The 20,882-nt window shown below is 32.5% G+C and overlaps 1 protein-coding gene across 11 annotated transcripts in view; it reads right to left on the bottom strand.

Moving 5' to 3' along the window:
• The window catches only part of CAP (Cbl-associated protein), a 133,850-nt gene that overhangs the window by 102,463 nt on the left and 10,505 nt on the right, over positions 1-20,882 (bottom strand). The window contains exon 1 of one of the 11 annotated variants that reach the window (XM_076519351.1): positions 2,731-3,252. The exons of the other annotated variants lie outside the window; for them this stretch is intronic. Within the exon in view, the coding sequence (XP_076375466.1) occupies positions 2,731-2,787 (57 nt within the window). The 5' untranslated portion in view covers positions 2,788-3,252. Of the gene's footprint in view, positions 1-2,730; positions 3,253-20,882 lie in introns of those variants that run through there. 11 annotated transcript variants of the gene reach the window in all.

Raw genomic sequence — 20,882 nt, 5'->3', positions numbered from 1 at the left:
AAATTAGTGTCATCCATATGTGGCCGACGCGGCGCTTAACGTGTTAAGATGCTGAATACTCTTTTAACCTTTTTGCATTTTGCAAATCTTAATCAAACTTCGTTCTAATACTGAATAGTTAACGCTACAACAATACTATTCATGCGATCCACCCTGTACAAGTATGCTATTATTTATTATAAATAGTACAATTTACTACGTTTTGTATACAATTTGTCATACTTCCTTATTACCGGCGTAGCCATTTTTGTAAAAGATAAAAATGTAATTAGACATTATTTCATAAACTGTATTATGATAGCTAATGTCAATTATATTCACTTGTATATTAATGAAGATGATATTTAAAATAATAATTCAATTTTATAAATTTGTATAATGTGTACTTCAATTATATATTTTTCAAGACAAATTTCGTATAGTTATCTAAAATTAATCTTCTTTATTAGTATTCTTTTTTATGGACAAATATGTTATATTCCTTTAGATTGTTGTATTAATCTATATAATGTTTCATTTATTTGGGTCATTATACTGTAAATCATTATGCAAAATAGAAATGTTATGCATCAATTTCATGAAATAGGAGCTATTTAGATGTTTTTGTATTTCTCTCATAATTTTAAAAGGTTGTCAGGAATGTATCCATATTGTGCCTTTGCGATAAGAAGAAAAAATAAAGTGAAGTACTTAATTAATCCATATTTACAGAATGAAGAACTTACTGTACTCTTGCAGATTGTGCAATGTTTGAATGTTTCGATAACCGATTGTAATGCATCAATACCATATCTAAATCACATCAGTAATTTGACCTTCTGTTCAGAGAAATCACGATATATGAAACATTCAACATGATGTTTATGCAAAGTAAAAATTGTTTGTAGCAATTGCAAGACATAGGTGCCATGTGTTTTTCTTTCTTTAATAATTTAATAATAAGATTTTTAGTTTCTTTTAATCTTTTTCCGCTGTTTGTAATGATCACCATATTAATTAAGATAAATAGAATACTCACTTTTTCTTCCGAAACATATCATAAAAAAGAAGAAAACTAATTATTATAATTAAAATATATTGTTATTGTGTTATATATATATATTCATTTTCAAAATTTTTTTCACTATTTACATCCTCAGCGAATAGAAAGAATACTCTGCCTTCGAGTCAAGACTTCATTCCTCGAACACTTAATGCAAGGACATGACAAATACTTTCTCTTCTTTAATATATCATAAAGAACAATATACTTGTACATGTATTCGTTTTTCAATTTTGAATCTTATTTACTTACGCAATGAATAGAAAGAGTATACTGTATTCGTATCAAGAATTCATTTCGCGGGCACCAAATGCAAAAACATAAATTCGATGCTTAATGTTAACCCTTATAGTTGCCAGACAACAACATATTGTCGCAGGCTATATTTGTGAAAAATTTATTCAACGATAAATAAAATAATATATAAATAATAAGTAATATTTTTATTTCTTAGCATGCTCCTTTATAACTTTCATAATTATTATTTCCTACAAAATTTGCATAACTTTATACTTAAACGAAATTATATGAACTTAGCACTAAAAGAGGATTAATATTAAAAATAATTTCTTTAAATACTTTTTAAATGTTTCATTTTATTAAATATCCTTATAAGATAAAATTCGATTAAAAAATGTTTCGTACAAAAATATATTCCTTTTCGGCGTAGAATAAAGATCTGTAAATAAAAATATAAGTTTACGTTTAAGGAAAAGAAGTTACCGTACAAATAACCTTCGAAGCGATCAACAAAAAAGAAATAAATAAAATAGTTGTATTTCCCCCTTGGAATCGAGTAACTTTTGTATTTCAGATTTTTCCCAAAAATGTGTTGTTTTCGATATACAGTGAGCTACAGAAGTGCTCGTACACCTTTTAAAACGCAATATCTTTTTGAAAACTGAACTAAATGACTTGAATTTTTTTAGATGTCATAGAGACAAGTCTACTTCTAGTTCTACTTGGAATGAAAATAAAAAATAAAAAACCCTCGTATTTAACTTTTTTATCTGAGTCTATAACGAAAATCTAAAAAATGCCTTTTGTAGATCTCGGTAACTTATATGAGTGGTGAAAATTCTGACTGAAATTGGTTAACCCAGAGTCGGGCTACAGGCGTTGAAGGATTTTAAAAACTGCAGATTTCTTACAGTTTTTGGTCACAATCGTGATAAAACAGCGATTTTTGCGATCTCTAATTTGTTGTAACTCATAACAACATGAAGCGATTTCGATAAAATTTTCAACATGCATATAAGTTACCGAGATCAACGAAAGACATTTTCTAAATTTTCGTTATAGGCTAAGATAAAAAAGTTAAAAAAACGTGAGATTTTTATTTTTTTGTCATTCCAAGTAATAGCAAAATTGAAAAAGAAAGCATTTCAATCATCGTCTAGTAGACTAGTCCCTCTATCATCTAAAAAAAATTATTCAAGTCATTTAGTTCAGTTTTAATAAAACTGTTGGCCACTGTACTGAGATTTAAAGATTCCAAATGAACAGCCTGTACAATAAAGCAGACTGCATTTTTCGCATAGATTGAACGATTTACTAGACTTCACAGTCTATTTAGTACCGCCGTCTGTTTATTTCCCGCAAACGCCGCGCACATCGTAAAATTTCCCAGGGAATAAAAAGGGTGGCGCACAGTGAAAAGAGGAATAGACTCAATCTAGCGTACGAACCTTGTTCCGATAAGTGTAGGGCAGGCAAGCCCACTGAGCATAGCTCATGTGAACCATCGCGGAAGAATTTCCCTTTTATCCACAAGCTGCTGGTCGGTCAACTTTACCACAACTTCAACACAACCTCTGCCCAGATAACGCGTCAACGTATCATCGTGCCGTGCACTCAAAAATCCGAATCGACTCACTGTGACGCAAAACAGAGACGGCGGGCGATCGATGTTCAATCTAGCTGTCGCGATGCTCGATAATTGCACTTCATCACATTCTCACGCGCGGTATCTCTGGTAAATAGATAATGAACTAGGATAGATAAGGCAACTAATGCTCCATCCTCGAGAACCATCCGATAACGATTTGCTCGATAGTTCGACCGCAGTTCCTCGCTCGATGACGAGACCGAACGGTGTAATAACCACTATCGTTGCACCGTCCTCTTCACATTTGAAGATTCGTAGATCGACGCATGCATCTACTTCGATAGATTTTGAGTTAGCGTCGCGGTGGTACACGTGCGCGTTCCAAGGCGTAGCTATTGGTACTCGCCACACGGACGATTGTACTCGAGAGTCAGCGATCGCTGCCACTGAGCCAACTCTTGGGGAACCTCGACAACCGCTTATTGAAGTCGAGGCATACGGGACCCTCAGGCCCGTACGAACTAGTCATCGTTAACTTAGGCTACGCCGTTATTCCCGCCACTTTGTTTCCCGGTTCTACCACGGAAATTTTTCTGCCACCCCTCGTTCGCCTTTCCAATTTATCAACATGCTATCAAATTGACGCAGTACTAATGAGATCAATACAATGGAGGACAGATAACGAAATTTGAGATTTTTTCAGGATATTGGTAAAGCGCGTACTGTCTTTTTATGTTAATAATACTTACATAAGATAAATACGACAAATATACATAAATGACAAATATGTCTTTATCCATGTTTATTTATGATGATACCTTTGTTCTCATTCAACTTTAAAATATTTTTATATACCTTAAAATCTCATTTTATTGTTATCTGCAATTAAACAATTTACTACAAATGTATCGTAAGTAATAAAAATTTCTTGATTTTTGGAAGATAAAAAAGAATGATTGAACATAGTCGCAACGATTATCGAGATATTATGGAGGTATTACGAAAAACTGTATAAAATGGTCGTGATTAAATTTTTTATGCTTTGCCAGATTTTCTGCAATTCATGCAGAAAATGTATATCTTGCAAAAAGATGTGCAGTTATGAGGATAACGAAGATTTAATATTACGTAGAGGAAAACCGAATCGATCGATCGAGTACCGGAACCAGGACACCCAGGATCTTTCACTTGCTGGGTGACTGCTTTGACCACTAGGTTAGCGGGGTCATTGGCAATCCTTCTCCTAATTCATATAACGCGCAATGAACGTCGCTCCGGCCTCTATTGCTTGCATATAATAATTAACGGTTCATGATTTCTTTCCGAAATACTTTCTCAGCTAGTACGGTGTTTTAGTATTCTGTTGAATTCTTATAATAGATAAGAATGGATAAGGTTAATTGATAGTATTGGGAAATTAATAATTAGCACATTCTATAGTGGGTGAACAAAAAAGTGTATGTTAAAATTATCAGCTGTGTGGAAAAGTTTGTTTGAAAGTTGATAACTAGACTGTAGTTCTTTATGCATTTAAGTGCTAATTTTTAAAATATATAAACTAACAAGGTCTAATTACGTTCTTGTTTTCTTTTTACAATGACAAAGGTAGCTTTTCTTCAATTGTAATTTTTGTAGAACGATGTATGAAAATAGCTTTTTAATAATTATGTTTTATAGATACTTGCACATGTATTTGTTTTTAAGTTATCAGTAGATTGCGGATTACATATATGGATTTATGGCAAATCTGAGTAGATGAAATATACAACGATAAAAATGTTAGGAAAATACAAGAATATCGCCAGTTATTTTAAAATAATTAGAATCATTAACAGAAGAAATAAACTTCCATTTAACTCCTTCTTCTCCGCAGTCTAATTATCAGACATTTCTTGTAGATAAGAAAAACAGACCCGATACAATTGTATAACTAATGACAGATCAAACGTACAACATTGTATACGCTAAAAGAATGTGTATTTTATTCATAAATAGGAAACCGGTTCTATTAGGTCGTTCGGAAAGTTCTTCCGTTTTTTTCAAAAAAATTTCGTTTCGCGAAGGTTTTAAAAAAGCATTTGATTTTACCAATACAAACAGAACCTCTACCAGCATAAGATTTCAAAGCTACCAAAGGAATGTCACACATTCTTTTCTGTTTACTCTAAACATTAAAAAATCGTCTTACTTTTCTACTAAACTTCTCTACTAAACTCTTCTACTTATACTTTTCTAATAAAAGAACGAGTCAACTTTTCACGGATCGACATCTTCTCATTTATATTTTAAAAAATCTTGGGGCTCGATACCACAGATATCATATTTTTCAAAAGGGTTTCCTAATTTGCCTTGAAACGCGCGAAACGAAGCAGTCATACAATTTCTTCATAGAAACCGATTTCTCAGCGTATCGTGGACTGCAATGACGGCGTCAGCAATTACCTCAGCGATCTCGCCGCACGTAAAAAATGTTGCAGCTGTGTGGATAAGTAAAAGTCTACTGTTTCTTGTTCTTGTATTCTCTACGACCAGCTGCGCGTTGCTTTGGACCATTGCGCTGCACCCGGTCACGCCGAATTGATTGTCATTGCGGAGCGCTGAAGCTCTCTATCAAACGGTGCTTGTTTTTGTTGCAGCACATTTATAGTTTAAACTCTCTATCTGCATTCCGAATGTAAGGAGGGGCCGCCCCGTTGAGTTCATTGGTCATTCGGTAAGTCGGTGACTCATGTGCGAGCCAGCGTGTGCCTTCCCCTCGGTACAGTTCGGTTCTTCGCCCCTTTCGAACGGAACACACGCTTACGCCCGCATAACGCAAAGCGTAGAAAACACACGACTATGCCTTGTCCTCTCGATACTTAACGTCGTAAACCGAGCCGCTGTTCAGGGCCGTTCGTAGCTGTTAGACGGACCCTGGACCCTGTATGCATAAAATGCACGTTCCAAGCATTTTTTTACGACTTTACAACTACGTAGAGGTACGGGATCATTTGCAGAGTTTAGCAATTACAACGGATTTACCATTCCAACTTTGCTGGACAATGCTCGTTGCATCGGAGTAGGAGGAATTCGTTAAAGGGATAGTCGCAAAAATAGAATTCGTGAATTATTCTAATGAATTTTATTGCCTGTTTCTGTGGATATAAAGATGTGAACGTGGTATGTCACTTTTTTTCATCTTTCAGATATTCTTGCTTAAAGTTTTGCTTATCAATTCTTCCTACTAGTAGTGTTTTCAATTACGTTGTTTTATAGAGCTTATTATCGACTTTGTTTTTTTCATGATCTTTTCTGATAAATACGTAAATTCTACAGTCCAATTAAGGCATAAACTTGAATTTGTTGAAGTTCTAATATGCAGCGTTTTCCCTTACAGTCAGCTCAACGCTATTTTTATCGAGTTTTTGTACATACCACTTTTTACCAAATGATCATTATGATTAATTAGAGCTTATTACTTAGAACTTACAAGTAGGAAATAATTTTAAATTAAAATTTGAGAAGTTCTCTTTCGACTCCTTTGGTAAAAATAGTGTTAATTACAAGAAAAACTGAAATTACTTATTTAATTCTGGAAATTGTGCATTAAATATTTTAGAAACATTAGTATAAAGATCAGTATTATCATTTATACTTAAATTGTTGGATATAATGAATATAACGAGGATGTTAACGACATTTTGATTTAGAATCATACAGTACTTAAGAACTGATGTCACTTAGAAAACTGGCAATTACAGGAAGTATGATAAAATAATACAGAAATATATGTACTTACTGTGACACTGAACTATCACAAATGTTTTTAATTGTACCAAATTATATATTGAATTTACTTTCATAGCTCAAACAATACTAAGTATCTTAATACGTAATTATCTATATATGTACTTGTGTTATAGAAATATACTACACTTGACAAACTAAGAAATTAGTTTGGCAACGATTTATTTATTATAACGAAAGCCAAGTAGACGGACACATAATTTATTGCTGAGTCAAACTTTAAACAGCACTATATTATAGGAAGTGTGACAGTACACGATACTAGTTACCTAGATTTGTTCTAGACAGTAGTTAGAATGCAGATGATGAATGCCAAGGGGTATGAATCATTAGAAACTTTCCATTGAAAACGCGAAGGAATTTCTTGTTACACGTAATACATTACAATGAGTGACCCACTTATTTATATACATATCTAACCTAACGTAATTGCTGTCAATAACTTTTACTTTATATATTTTGTCAGTAGAAAATCGTATAACACATATTGCACATATATAGTGATGTAAGATTTTATAATAATTATATAAACTTCTGAAACAATATTACATAGTAAAATGTCGTGAAACAGTTTATCCAATAAAATAATAATTATGATATGTTAAAGTCTACTTTGTTAAGTTAACACCTAAAAACTGCATCTAGTATCTAATGATTAAACTGCGGATCTTGTGACAGTATCTGAAATATAAGAAAACTCGTGTATTAATAAAAATTAATAATATTTTTATTATAATATTTACCATAAATGAGATCTTTAATTCAATAAAAAAAATTTTCCTCTATTTTAATTTTCAAAACTTGACAGTGAAACGTCGGGCCTTTTTGACAGAACTATAACTGAATATGCTTAGGATCGTTTATAATTATATTTAACAATTTTCTTAAACATATTTTTAGAGACACGTTAATTATCCTATAGGCCTTAACAAATTGAATGTTGCTAGGATTTATAAAATACAAAAGAGTTCATCTAATATTTCCTATGGTAAATTTCAATTTTCTAGTTCTGGTTTCATTGATTAAATTACTTTGACATTACAGGAATTTATGGGGATGATATTCAGCACTTCAAGTGTTAATGAAACCTAGAAAAATTTAAATTAATTGTCGGAAACTGATAATTAGACTGCGGATGTTTATGCGAAATAAAAATTGTCTGCATCAATTGCAAGATATAGAAACTTAATAGCAAGTTCGTTCTTTCTTTAATCATTTTAAACGACTACTATTTTAAATTGTATCTCTACAAATTTATCATAAATGCATAATATCTGCAGATAATCAAATAACAATATTCATCATAATCTGCATCCCAATTGACCCAATTTCCACCGTTCGAGTGTTAATTACAAAAATAGGATTTCACATAAAAATCTGCATAAAAATCTAAACAACGATACTTCAGGTAAAAGATCAGATTCGCAAGAAAAAAATAATAGTTCCATTCAATTAGACTCTACTTCTCTCTGCTCTTCAGCAATCTCTCCATTGTGAGCAAACCCATTATCATCGGCTAGAAAGGAATTCTACCATTTGTTTAATTCCGTTTCCGTATTTAATGTTCCTTTGGCGTCTGACGTCGACCACTCATGTAAACAATATTCCCATAATTCGGAAGCCTTTCCCCAAGTTCTTTGAACGATAACAATAAGCTCCGAGGGGCGAGTTTCCCTATCAATGTTCTCTGAGAGACCTTGAAAAACGCAACGGGACGTTCGGCCGTGTTCAGAGGTAAAAGTGATCGATCGCGGCGCCTGCAGACTCGCGCAGCAGAACTGCAGCCTGTACGGCCGGCTGCATAGGGGTAGGCGTGACTGAATCAGCCTTAAATCCGAACTACGCCAATGCAGTTAGCAAACCGCGAACAATTTTCCCCCAAATGAAAATATCGGATAATTCTCCGGTTCATTATCTCCATGGTGTTCGCGAGCTTGGAAATTATCGATTTTTTCGTTTAATATTTCACGATGCATTGCCTGCTCGTACGCGCGCGGAGATTATGAGAGACTGTCGAATTTGTATTTGAAATATTCATGATGGATTTCTATTCAGTGCGCACGGCATTTAGCGAAAATTATTAAATTCGTGATAAATATTGAAAACTGCTTTTCCTAAGAGAATTTGGCACTGTTTTCGACTGCTTTGTTCCTATCTGCCCCACCTTGACTCAATATAGCATCGTTGCGGAGATGTCGGTAATGCTTGTATTCAGATCAATAGTTTTTTTATAATTTCATTGTTTATTGATCTCGCATGCTTTTCCAAATCGTATTCATCTTTTTAACTATCTACATGACTTCGTATTATTTTGGAGACCTCAATTTGCAGTTGAGAACTTTTTAATGAATTCTTCAACGGGAATAGCAATTTTAATTGTATAACAAGTGGTCTCCAGCAACAATAACTAATAATTTTGTTTAGGATTATCATATACAAAAATAATTTTAGCATTCCTCTTAGCATAGCACAATAATTGGACATTCGATTAATACGTTTCCGGTGGATAAAGAATTAAAATCAAATTTACCATTTCTGGGTATCTTGAAAGTGAAATAATAACTATAACTACAAATCATTTTTGCGAATTTCGTCGGAAACTACTGCAGAAACTGAAGGAAGACAATCTGGAGAAAGCGTGGTTGGTTTTCAAAAATGTAAGCGCCTACAAGACCCATAAACTGCACGATGTAGTTGGTCGGACGAGGCACACTTTACTCCAACACCAACGTATTCTCCAATGACAAACCTAATTAAATTTTTTTTTAAATTAAATTCTACGCAAGAGAAATAATAATCATTCTGTTGCAATTATTACACCTACAGATTGTCGTTATTAGACTGCGAACATTTATGCAAAATACAAATTTTATAATTTGATTGTAGGAAACAGGAATTACATAACAATATATTTCATTTTTTAATCATTTTAATAAAGTGAAAAGAAAATGGTAATATTCTGAAATTTTTCTAATGTGTTCACATTTTAGTATTTCATCTAGACATTATATTGTCATAAATGTATAACAAAAAAATCCAGTCTGATCATAATTATTGCACACGAATGTGTATATGAACTTTCTAACCACTCTAGATGAAACTATGTTTATTATCACACTTTTTATTTCAGAACAATAAATTAACATAAGATTTTAATTTTGTTACAACCGTTTGCGAAGGGTTAATTTGATCTGTGGAAAAATGAATTTCATTTGCAAAAGAATAAATTTGATTTGAATAGAGATGAATATGATCTACTAAAGAATGAATTTGTAGGGAAAAGCCATTACGATAAATAAATAACAAAATAGAGTAAACAATTGTCAAACTATATTTTCCCATAATTAAGATTGTTGTCGCTTGTATCGACATTATAGTTGTTTTTAAAAATAGTTTCCTATGCACCGACCGACAAGGTAATTTTGCTGTATCAAAGTTTCCAAGTAAAGGAAGAATCCCTTTAACCATTAAACTCTTTATGCGCACGTGCTAAAACTTTTCTTGATCTTTAAGAAGATGTACAGAATAAATTAAACTTCCCCAGCATATCCAATTTTCTGAATTTCATGGAATTTTGTAAGTCTTGCGCATGTATTACTTAAATATATGCGAGGCTCAGCTTTCTTGGACCTTATAATGAAACCTTTCCTTTCCTCTGAAAGTCTGTAACTATTTTAAAGAAATAATAAAGATATACATATTTGACAGTTTATTCTATTGAATAGAGTCATCGAAATAGTTTTACGTTGAAAACAATCATAAAATATTTAATTTCATATTTCAATACTGCGAAATCAGTAAATACAGGTATTAAAGATTCTTTACATTGATCCGCAATCGCTATTAATCTTCCTGAATCTGTGTGCTTTAGTCTTCCTGCGTAATTGATGGAGTAAGCTGTTATCTGTAGCAAATATATTTAATCGCGTGCGAAAATAATCTTTCAAAGATACGCGCGCGATACACAGTTAGGTAAATAAAATCAATATTGCAAGAGATCGAAATATGAAAATTTCTTATCGATGTTATCCGAATCAGTAATTGCTTAAAACCTATTTTTTGCAGTACAACTCTACAGGATGACCCTGAAAAGTATGTACAAGCGGGCAACACGTGATCCCTCATAAAAAAAAATGAAAATAATATAGAATAGCATTTTTGTTTCCGAGGAAATCGAGTTTGAATATTCAAACATGAATTTTTAATTTTGTTTTATCATTCCAAGCAATAGCAAAATTAAAAAAGAAACATTCTAGTTATGGTCTACTAAACCTCTATCGTCTAAAAAAAAGACCCAGTCGTTTAGTCCAGTTCTAAAAAAGTTATTGCGTTTTAAAAGTTGTCCGAACATTAATGGTGATACAGTGAATCCCATTAATGTTCGGACAACTTTTAAAACGCAATAACTTTTTTTAAAACCGGATTAAACGATTCGAATTTTTTAGATAGTGGAGGGACCAGTCTGGTAGACCATAACTAAAATGCTTTTTTTAAATTTTGCTATTGCTTGGAATGACAAAAAAGATGAAAAAACTCACGTTTAAATATTCAAGCTGGATTTTCTCGGGAACTAAGTACCAAACAAAAAAGAAAGCTATTCTATATCTTTTTCATGTTTTTTTTATGAGGAATCACTTGATGCCCGCTTGTACGTACTTCTCAGGGACACCCTGTACACACCGATCAGCTGCAACTAGTTAACTGAATTTAACTAATCAGGCGAAAAAATTCTCGACAAACGTCAATGCAAAATTTTCGTACCTTTTCCTAGGGTAACAGTTATATTATAATAACAAAAACATCAGTAACAAGAATCCTTGTACTTCATAAGGAAATCGATAAAGTGCAAAAACATGTTTATTATTCAGAAGATTAATTCTTAAAAAAAACACATGATTAAAAGATTTCAATTTTTGATTTGATATAACAATTACAAACAACCGAAAATTTCTTTCGCAGTCAATAATTGACGAATGTTAACGAAAATTCTATTTCGATCACTTCTGATGATTTTTGATGAGGAGAATTTGTCCTATTTATCAATTGTAGTTATCTGTGAGAGAAATTCCGTTTTATTCACTCGTAATAATTACCAATAACAGAAACCTTATTACAATCTCCAATAACAATTATCAACGAAAAAAATTTATCTTAACTTGTGTTTTATAATACGGTACCGAATTGTTTCGCATTCGACCACAACGATTTTAAATAATAAATTGTTATTTAACAACTTGTTTCACATTTATAATAACAGCTATAATCTGATTTTTCAAAATTTCTGTGAGAGTTGTTCGTGTGCCGAACAATCCACCGAAACGCAGCAATTTTTAATTTATTCGGAAACCAGGTTTCCACGTTACAGATACCTACATCGATCGTCCAGCGGGTTTCGAATACTTTCGCGATGTTCAAACACTCGAAACTCGTCATCTATTTTTAACGATCGTGGTATTCGGATCAGTACGAAGTTGCACTCCAGTTAATCGAAACGGATTACTTTGGCAGAATTTCATGCACGTGCCTCGCCGATGAAGGTAGTAAAAAAAAAGCTACAGGCAGATTATACGAGCCTCGCAGCACGCGCTGCCGCCGGCTTATTTGCTCTCGATTCATCAATTCTCCTATTCCCTTCTTTCTTTCTTTTTTGGTTATTTCAATTGAGTCAGAGTGACGGCGTCCAGGAAAAACCGTCGAGGAAATTGTTATGTCCATTACCTAGCCGAGGCATCCAGACAAGTAGTAACTAGTTACAATTTCCACGAAAAATAAGAGCAAGACACTTTGGCACGGATATGGTCAGTTGATTTAACATTCTCGGCGATCGTTGAATCGACCCGCTCGAACGCGTCCAATTGATTTTTTATTGTGTCAGACACATTTTGCACTCATCTCCGCGACTTCTGCGTACGTTGCAAGCATACTGATTTCGTTCTGAATGAGAACACACCGTCTGCAAATACAATAGTACTTAGCGTTGAACAGGAAACGCAAATAGTTCCATCAAACTATGATTATTTAAGTAAACTTGTTATTTTTTAATTTTATTTTTATTTCAAGAAATCCTGATACAAAAAGTAGAAGATCAATTTTGCTTTTTTCAATACCTTAAGATCTTGTGTTATAATTAACATTATTAATTAATTAAGTACGTAAAGAAAACAAAGAAGATATAAGTTTATTGGTAGATCGCGAATCTTACTCATTTATGATAAAAACACATCAGGAAAATTTGGCAACATTGCTACCTTCTCGCCAATTTATTAAAATTATTGAAAGCAGAAATACATTTTTATTTAATTTCTGTTTCTTACAATTGATTTAGAAGATCTATATTTTACGTAAATATCTACAGTTTCTTTATTGATAACATCACGGTAGCTTGCAATGACTTGAAAATCAATTTTCACAATTGAAATGTAAAAACAATATTGTACCTGTTAAATTAGGGATTGACATTAATCGATACGTCAGAGGACGTTCTGTAATGATCCTTATTATTGATATCGATGATAATATTAAACAAAAATCAGAAGTAAAAAATTGCATTTCGTGCTTTGTTTTTCAATTATTTAAGATCCATAACACCAATAACAACGTGTTTGAGTTAGGCCAGGAAAAGTGGGCACAATGACATGATACACAGAAGACAACACAATATAAAATTGACTCACTGACTTTAATTGTTAATAATTAGACCGTGGATCCTTTTGCAAAATAAAAATTATCCAAGACGATTATGAGAAACAAAAATGAAGTAAAAATAAATTGTTTCTTTTAATAATTTCGATCAGCTGAAAATAGTGTAACATGTTATTAAATTGATTTTATGTCGTCACAATTTAATATTTCAGTTACTTATTTAATAACATAAAAATTATGCTGAAAATGTAATTTTTGTTGTTCTCCTTCTTCAATCACTCACAGGAGACAGTTCTTAAATTTGTTGAGAGACAGTTCTTAAAATTATTAAACACAGTTGTAAATAACACATAAATAACACATAATTTTTCCTGTCACAGAATTGATCTACAGCACGGAGAAACTAATGCATGAGGAACGTCTGCTACCAACTTATCTCAAATTGTCGAAATTTTAGGACAGCTATTTCGAGACGTTTATCGTACCAAATTCTGGGTTTGAATGAATTCTTTGCACTCGTACAAAACCATTCATAAGTATCGAGTAACGGTGTTTCACAAATCGGACTACGGCGAGGGTCAACAAACTTATTATATGTACGACACGTAGCCATGCTTCATAACCGTAACAGTGTCAACTAACGCAGGCTGCATAATAAGGACGACAATCTATGTTTCTGATTGGGGTCATGCGGGCCACCATTGAATAAGCAATGCGAGTTAACGATGACTAGCTCAACATGACTAGCCCGCTTACCTATATTTATGTTGCAACGATTAAGATTTTAAATATTTAACTATCATCCATCTCTCGTGCTAATTTGACAAATTTCGCATCGCTTCTGAAAAAGCGGCACGCCATCGGCCGCATCGATTTATTATTTATGAACGTTGCGAATAACCTTACTTCAATACTCTCGTTCCTTTTCATTTCCACGGAACTATCCATCATACTCGTGTTATCGTCGCCGTCGTGTTAATCTATGCCACGAGACAAATTAAATTGGGAAACCGTGGGAGGGTTAAAATGAAATAAGCGTTGCACAGATAAGAAAGACAATTTGTGATTTGTACGACGATGATAATGAACGTAACGTTCAATTAATCACTGTTTGAAATATTTCAATATTAAAAGTTCCAAATATTGATAAAATTGCATCATGAAGATATTTATAAATATTACGAATACACCAGTTTTATTACATACATTTGGAAAATGTGAAAGCTGTTAAAAGTCGAAAATTGGTATAACATTTAGGTCCCTCGCCAAACCAAATGTTTTCCATCGTAAGAACATGATTTGTGCAGGATATTTAAGATTAATGTTCAATTAATATTTTATTATGTATAATGTAAAATTACATAAAAAGTTAATGTTAAAAATGTAAAATTAATTTATTATTAAGATTAATATTTTCTTTGATTCTCCAGTGCAGAGGATGACAGCTATTAAATCTGATGTAAGAGGACTGAATGAACATTTGTAACTGTCCTTGTATGTTCTACTCATTAAAACAACAAGATACCAGTAATGAATAGATCTTGATTGAGTTTCCTGCGCAGAAGGATACACGATTTACATTAATTCCGTACTGACGCCTCCGGAAGTGAATACGAGCTGCGCATTACGATGCATCGGATGCATCGTGTCCCCTTGATCGTCATCGACGCGACGACGACGTTCCCCCGCAATTGAGAAGCCTAATTTTCCAATGTTTTCTGTTATGTTCGTCGGTGACGACACCCCAATTCAACTGAAATAGACGCGAGAATACAACGTACCTGCACCTATACGTCATTACCGTTTTATTTATAAGTGCGTGGAAAAACGATGGCGCCAAAAGCTTCCACATCACAGTGAACCGAACCGCGAAGATCACGATCAACAGTTCCCAAAACCTAATTTTCTCGTTTCCAATTCAATGTTATTACGTATTCGAGAATGCTACCATCATACGTTAGACTCGAGTAAGAATATTTCACCTAAGAAACACAAATATTTGAAAATACTATTTCTCCGAACCGTGTTACATATGTTTCATTTGAAATAGTAATTTATTTCTGTATTAAATCGAACACTGGTTAAAATACTTCTTCAAATTGCTTTTACAAATATGAAGTAAGTATTTGAAATATATATTTTACTAAAAAATAAAATAAATATTTTATATAAATATAATAAATATTTTCTTCATTCGGCGTAAAATGAAACACATAAATATGTATGCGAAATTTCGCCGACTAAACAAGTGCGAGCATGTTTGACATTTGTGTTTGCATTTGAGATATGTACATTGTTGAAAGAAAACGCATGTTAAATGTTCACATTCATTAATTGACAGAAATATAAGAAAGAGTTTATTTTTCAAACAGATGTGTTTGCACTTTTCTATAGGTTTATTTCTTCTCATAAATATATTTTTTTATAATTCCAAGCAATTTTAATCTCTCTTGAGATTAAATGCGTTATATTGACTACTTCCAATACATTTTCAAATATTTTTGCTCAGGTCTGTTACAAATATAGGTATTATCGGTATTACAGTAAATTCTCCCTAATTGATGCTCAGATTGTACACAAAAATGAACAATTTGGAAGAGGAGATACGATTATTCGAGCCTTGCGTTTTTATAGTTGGTTCGAAATATTGGCTCGAATAATTGCATCTCCTCTTCCAAATTGTTCATTTTTGTGTACAATCTGAGCGTCAATTAGAGAGAATTTACTATATATCTTACTCTTTCGTAACATTTCAATGTCTGAAGAGTCCTTTTACAATTCATACAATTTGCATTTGTAATTTGCACTCATAATTTGCATTTACAATTTGCATTTACAATTGTTAATCTTCTCAACTGGATAAGTTTAGATGTAACTTCCGTAAGTACATCTTTTCGCAATTTTAATCTTTTCTCATTTTTCAAACATTCATCAGTTTTATTTCGAAGCAGGAACTTGATACTGACATTTTGTAGCTACTGGGAGTTGACTGCTCGAGCTGTGGGTGACAAGCTAAATTGCTCTTTTCGAGACTAATTCGACGTACGAGCGAGGGTTGAAAAGTTCCTGCTCCACTTAAATAAAAAAGTAACGAGCAGGCATATTTCTATGAAGCAAAATAAAAGCAGACCTTTATACCTTGTTTGTGAAGTTACGTAATTAGTTTCGTATGAAATCATCGTTCATTTTAATAGACTGTTACAAACACTGCACTAGATTTTGGAATCGGTTCTTGGAAAAGTCAGCGTCTTGATCCCGAAACTATTTTGTCACTGTAGAGCTTACCTCTTTATCGTAGGCAGTACGCAGACCTAGACAAATTGGATTAAGAAATTTTAATATAAGTTCCATGTATACTTGTCATTCCAGAACTGTAAATCAATTTTTCACACTACTTTTCACATAATCGTGAAGAGAAAAAAAATGTACATCATTCAATTCCTCCGTGGTAGAGGTTCTGTCCATGCATAGAAAATTAAAGATAGTTTTGAATTTAATAAAATTTATGCGGTTTATTATAAAAGAAACTGTTGTTTGTTAATTTAGAGTGACTGTGACATACACGAGCATAATTGTTAAGAGTAATACGTAATTGATGATTATTTATGTTATAAATATGTAATATGTTTATGTCAAATATGTAATCTGTAATACAATAATTAATCATGTTTAATGAGTCTATAGATTAAACAGAAAAGCTCTTTATAAAAGTCATTTATAATCTCAGTAAAAATGGTTTAAAGTTTCTATTGCCACGTTAATGGAGAAAAAAGTTAAAAGAACGTAAAAATTCATCTGGATTTTACACCAATAACGTAGTAACCAGTAAACGAAAATTTTATTTATATTTTGCAATCAGCGAAAATATATAATATTTACTATGATGCTATCCAGTAACAAAATAAATAGTAATATTGGTAGTTAATGAATAAACAGATTCTTTTCAAACGTTCCTTTACATCTTTCGCTTTGTAACATTTCCCTCCAGACATTAAAAGCACATTTCTACATTTTCGAGTTTTCAGATACAGTATTGGTTTGACGCGAGAAGATTTACTTCAGCAGAGTGCGAGTGGATCAGCTTTTCACCTTTTTGTCTATTTCAATAGAAAGAACATTCCCGCAGATTCAATCATCGATCAAGTATGAAAGACAGGATTTCAACCTTTCAGAATCCGATATTTGCATTTCTTACAAAAACGTAACCGAATGTAACATAAATGTAAAAAAATGTAAGAAACTAAAATCTGCGTGATGTATTAAAATTGTTTATTGCTAATAAAAACAAAAAATGTGATTCGTTATTGCCATTTCATAATATCAACGGAAGATTTGCATTATTATAAATTTAGAATAGATAATTATAATAACGGAGCACGAAAATCAAACTAACTTCACGTAGAATTAAATATTTATGATTAGAAATAAATTTTTAGATGTGTGAAGAGTGACATATTATCGTAGATAACGGAAGTTGTATAGAGAGAGATACATTTTCAATTTTGAATGATTAATAGGAACACGCTGAAAAAAGTAAATGTTATTGAAACTAAAAGAAAGCATGAGAACAGAGAATTGTGAATGCATAAAATATCACAATAGGTTTAATGCTTACGTTTTACCTTTAATGCTTTAACGTCTGAAATAAGACATCTTAAAGACGTCCATTTTAGGGCATGTGACGTTTAAACCTAAAATGGACTTTTAAGACGTCCAGTACTTATTGGGAAAATTCTATTCTCCCAAAATATTACAAAGCATATTCAGTACTACGTATCACTGTATTTTGACTCCAATAACATCTATAGTACATTTCGTGATTAGAATAATTGGTTTGTAAGCCCTAATCAATCGCCAAATCATTGTTGCCCAGTGTCCTGTATATCCTTGTAAACTAAACAGGCCTGGGTAAAAATATTTGAAAAAGTATTGGAAATAGTTAATGAAATACTCTTGTTTTTATGAAATAATATTTTAAGATTTATTTATTATCGTAGAGATAAGTACATGTATTGAGAATAGTTATTTATGTTGAACTATTTACGTTGAAATAGTACTTTCTTAAGATGTACTGAAAATAATTATTTTAAATAGTATTTCATGTGTCTATATTTCTATTAATTATTTGAAAATCTACCTTTTACGATTAATATTTATGAGAGAAAATAAACTCATAGAAAGAGTACAAATTGTTTTGAAAAATAAGCTTTTTCTTATATTTTTCTGAACTAATTAATGTAATTGGAACGTTTAACAATTATTTTTAACAATGTACCTATCGCAAATGCGAACACGAATCAAGTATTTCATTTCACGCACAATAAAAAAAATATTTATTTCAGTTAAGTATTTCAGTATTTCATTGTAAAATAAATATTTGAAATATTTATTATGCAAATATTTGTATTTTTTAAGTGAAATATTTATACCCAGATCTAGAACCAAAGAACGCAGATTTTTCTGATGTACGCACCAATGATAGCAATGATTGCATGAAAGATAGATGTTATTTCTCTCGAAACTGTTCACACCTACGCCGCTATCTTAGACAACAAAAGTCGAGATGCCCAAACATAGAAACTTTCTGCAACAGCCCTCAGTTATCTTGATTTTATTGATTTATCTTGTGTCCATTGCGCCCGCGTATTTGCAACTGCGTACCTGTGTAGCCACCTGTCTGTAACAACCTCATAACTCGGATGCAACTCTTAGGCCCGAAAAATCGTTCGGAAGCGTCTCGTGAAACGTGATGAAAAACATACCAACTATCGAACGCTTAATCCCATCACCGGAAGACAAGCGGCAGAACATACGGTAAACTCGACATTGATATCGTGTTCCAAGGTCACGGGAAGATTGTAAAGTACGTGCATGCACTTCGTGACGTAACGCTGGTTGTAAATGGGCGACATAAGAGCGCCTCGAGGTCCTTGTGCAATTAATGCGGTTACGCAACGATCATGAAAGGTGAATCGCACTGTTCTGTCGCAGTACACAACATTAATGTGTCACGGTTGTTGCTACTGGCAATGTCAAGGGAATCTGTGTTACCAACACATGGCAGAAAGAATTACCAAGTATTGTCATTCTTTCGAGAAACTCGGATAGCGGAGCCGGTTGAATTTTGCAGATTAGTCTGCACAATAGGAATTTGCATAAAGAAGTCATATTGTGGCAAATAAAACAATAACAAATAGGGCGAACCTAACAAAATACTGAAAAATAAATGAATGAAAATTGTTTCCTACGTTTAGAAGAAATATGAAATAATAATTTCTACTTTAAAAAATCAGTTACGCATTAAACGCACGTCGAACTAAATCTAAGATAACTCGATTCTTTCACATTCGGGAAAAAGAAACAGATTAATAATGTTCAATTTTATCTTATATACCCTTTGTTAATATTTTCACACATTCGTTCTGAAAGCGTCTGAAGCACCAATTTTTTCAAATTGTTTGAGAACGAAATGATTTTTCACTTTTTTAGAATCTACGTTACATAACGTTCTTTTACGTTATTGTTTAACGCGTTGATAAACGTAACTGCACTGATAAATGCTATTTCGCACTCATAGGCACTAATAGATCATAAAGATCATGTCCTGTTCCTATATCGTGCGACGCTCCTATGTTTGATATGTCGACATCTGTTCCATTAGCAGATGAACTGACTGTTTCCTTGAAAAAAGTCTCCTCTGGTGAATTAACTGGCTAACAATACATACATCGGAGAATTGTGTGCAGGACTTTCTACACAAAAATACACTACATCTTCAAGAACCATATTCTTAATGAAGAGTGTATCCGAATCAACGTATGAAGAATTCTTTTAAAACAAACTGTACTTACAGCACAATAGCTGTCAATTCCACTTCTCTCAAGTTTTAACTTTCTACTTAATGCTAATGGAAATTGTAGCATATTATAACTTAATTCTCGAAATTATGAACAACATCAGAAATATTATGATCAATAAGATACATCAAACAAAAATGTTAAACATTTCCCGATTTTACGTTTGTATTTTGAAAGATTCCAAAAGTGTAAAAACGTCGAATTTGATTATTTATATATGTGATAAAAATACTATAATTCAATTTGTATAACTAATGTGTGTTTTTGAAATCTAGGTCTCCAATTTCTTTAGATTTTTCATAAGAAACTTGGAAACAAATAATGTAACGTGCACGCGACATGCGATGTACCTAGTCAGTTTTTTGCTTTGAAGTGCGTGGCTGAACTAATCTAAGCAGGTTACGCCACCACAATTAACAACTAATCATAAATTCACGTCAATAAAGACTTTGTGTTGCAAAAACAACTTTGAAGCCTGAGGATATTCATTCAAAATTCTTCGTAGATTCCTCGTGTATTACATTTTTCAAATCCGCTAATAATTTCACGTGAACAATGCCATGTTCGAATTTCATCAAAATCTGTTGTCGTATTATGAAAATAGTTGATGCAATGTGAAACACCTGGTTAGCCAATCAATGTTGAGATATTTGACACAACGGTGGCCAATTTGAAGACAAAATATTTTTATTGAAGATTGAAGAAAGATATGAGTCATTCGTCTACA

The sequence above is a fragment of the Megalopta genalis genome, chromosome 2 (genome assembly GCF_051020955.1).
Source record: "Megalopta genalis isolate 19385.01 chromosome 2, iyMegGena1_principal, whole genome shotgun sequence".
NCBI lineage: Eukaryota > Metazoa > Arthropoda > Insecta > Hymenoptera > Halictidae > Megalopta > Megalopta genalis.
The sequence above is the reverse complement of the archived record's forward strand: the minus strand, read 5'-3'. Positions and strand labels throughout refer to the sequence as shown.